Source organism: Glossina fuscipes, unplaced genomic scaffold (assembly GCF_014805625.2).
Source record: "Glossina fuscipes isolate IAEA_lab_2018 unplaced genomic scaffold, Yale_Gfus_2 3, whole genome shotgun sequence".
Lineage (NCBI taxonomy): Eukaryota > Metazoa > Arthropoda > Insecta > Diptera > Glossinidae > Glossina > Glossina fuscipes.
In genome coordinates, this window is record NW_023998417.1 from 14,099,876 (window position 1) to 14,100,860 (window position 985).

The 985-nt window shown below is 37.9% G+C and overlaps 1 protein-coding gene across 1 annotated transcript in view; it reads right to left on the minus strand.

Annotated features, from left to right (window-relative positions):
- The window catches only part of LOC119634590 (serine protease easter-like), a 6,062-nt gene that overhangs the window by 2,977 nt on the left and 2,100 nt on the right, over positions 1 to 985 (minus strand). Inside the window, exon 3 of the mRNA XM_038028838.1 lies at positions 779 to 978. Coding sequence (XP_037884766.1) covers positions 779 to 978 — 200 coding nt within the window. The remainder of the gene's footprint in view (positions 1 to 778; positions 979 to 985) is intronic.

Below are 985 nucleotides of genomic sequence, written 5' to 3' on the forward strand. Positions count from 1 at the left end.
ATAGGCGTTTGCTGTATAAAAGTTTTGTATAATAATTTCGTCTCTGTCTTGCATACATGTTCTAAACGCAAATTCTATTACAGCTTTTTATACTAAAAGTTCTTTTGACACATTTCTTGTTTATGAATTTGTAGACGCTGTATAATTCTCAATTGGATTGTAAAAATATAGATATAAGAGAATGCATTTTTTACTATGATAATAAGAGCACTTCTTCGCTGCGTTAAAGTCGAAGAAGTCAACTTTTTAGGAAGTTGGCGGAGTGCTTGAGCTTGCTCGCTTCTGCCACTTCCAATTAATCTTAGGCTCCCCGTTCCCTCATCCCGTTGGCAGAGGGCTTGAGCTTGCTCGCTTCTGCCACTTCCAATTAATCTTAGGCTCCCCGTTCCCTCATCCCCCATCCCGAATTTTTGACCAATCTCCTCCTACCGGTCGTCTTGTTCTTGTTCTTGTTCTTGTTGTTCTTGTTGTTCTTGTTGTTCTTGTTGTTCTTGTTGTTCTTGTTGTTCTTGTTGTTCTTGTTGTTCTTGTTGTTCTTGTTGTTCTTGTTGTTATGTTTCTTGTTCTTATGTTTGTTGTCGGTATTTTCGTTCTGAAAATAGTTAAATATTTTCCCCAAAATTTTTGTTGTTTTTGTAAGATTTTCTCCCCAAAATTTTTGTTGTTTTTGTAAGATTTTTCCCCCAAAATTTTTGTTGTTTTTGTAAAATTTTTTCCGAAAATTTATTTTGTGGTTTCTGATATTTTTGTTTATAAACATTTTTCAAATATTTCTGACCATTCTAGCAAAAATGTGAAAATGGCCAACTTTGAGGCGGTTTATTGGCGTTCCTAGCGGCCCTAGGACATCGGGACTGGGTCCATTCGATTCCTTGGGTCGGCCCGAACGTGTTCCAAGTGTCACCATGCCCCTAAGGGGCGTAATACGGCCGCCAGACTGCTTTAAAGTTGCCGTTTTCCACAAAAGCATGCATATGCCTATCAA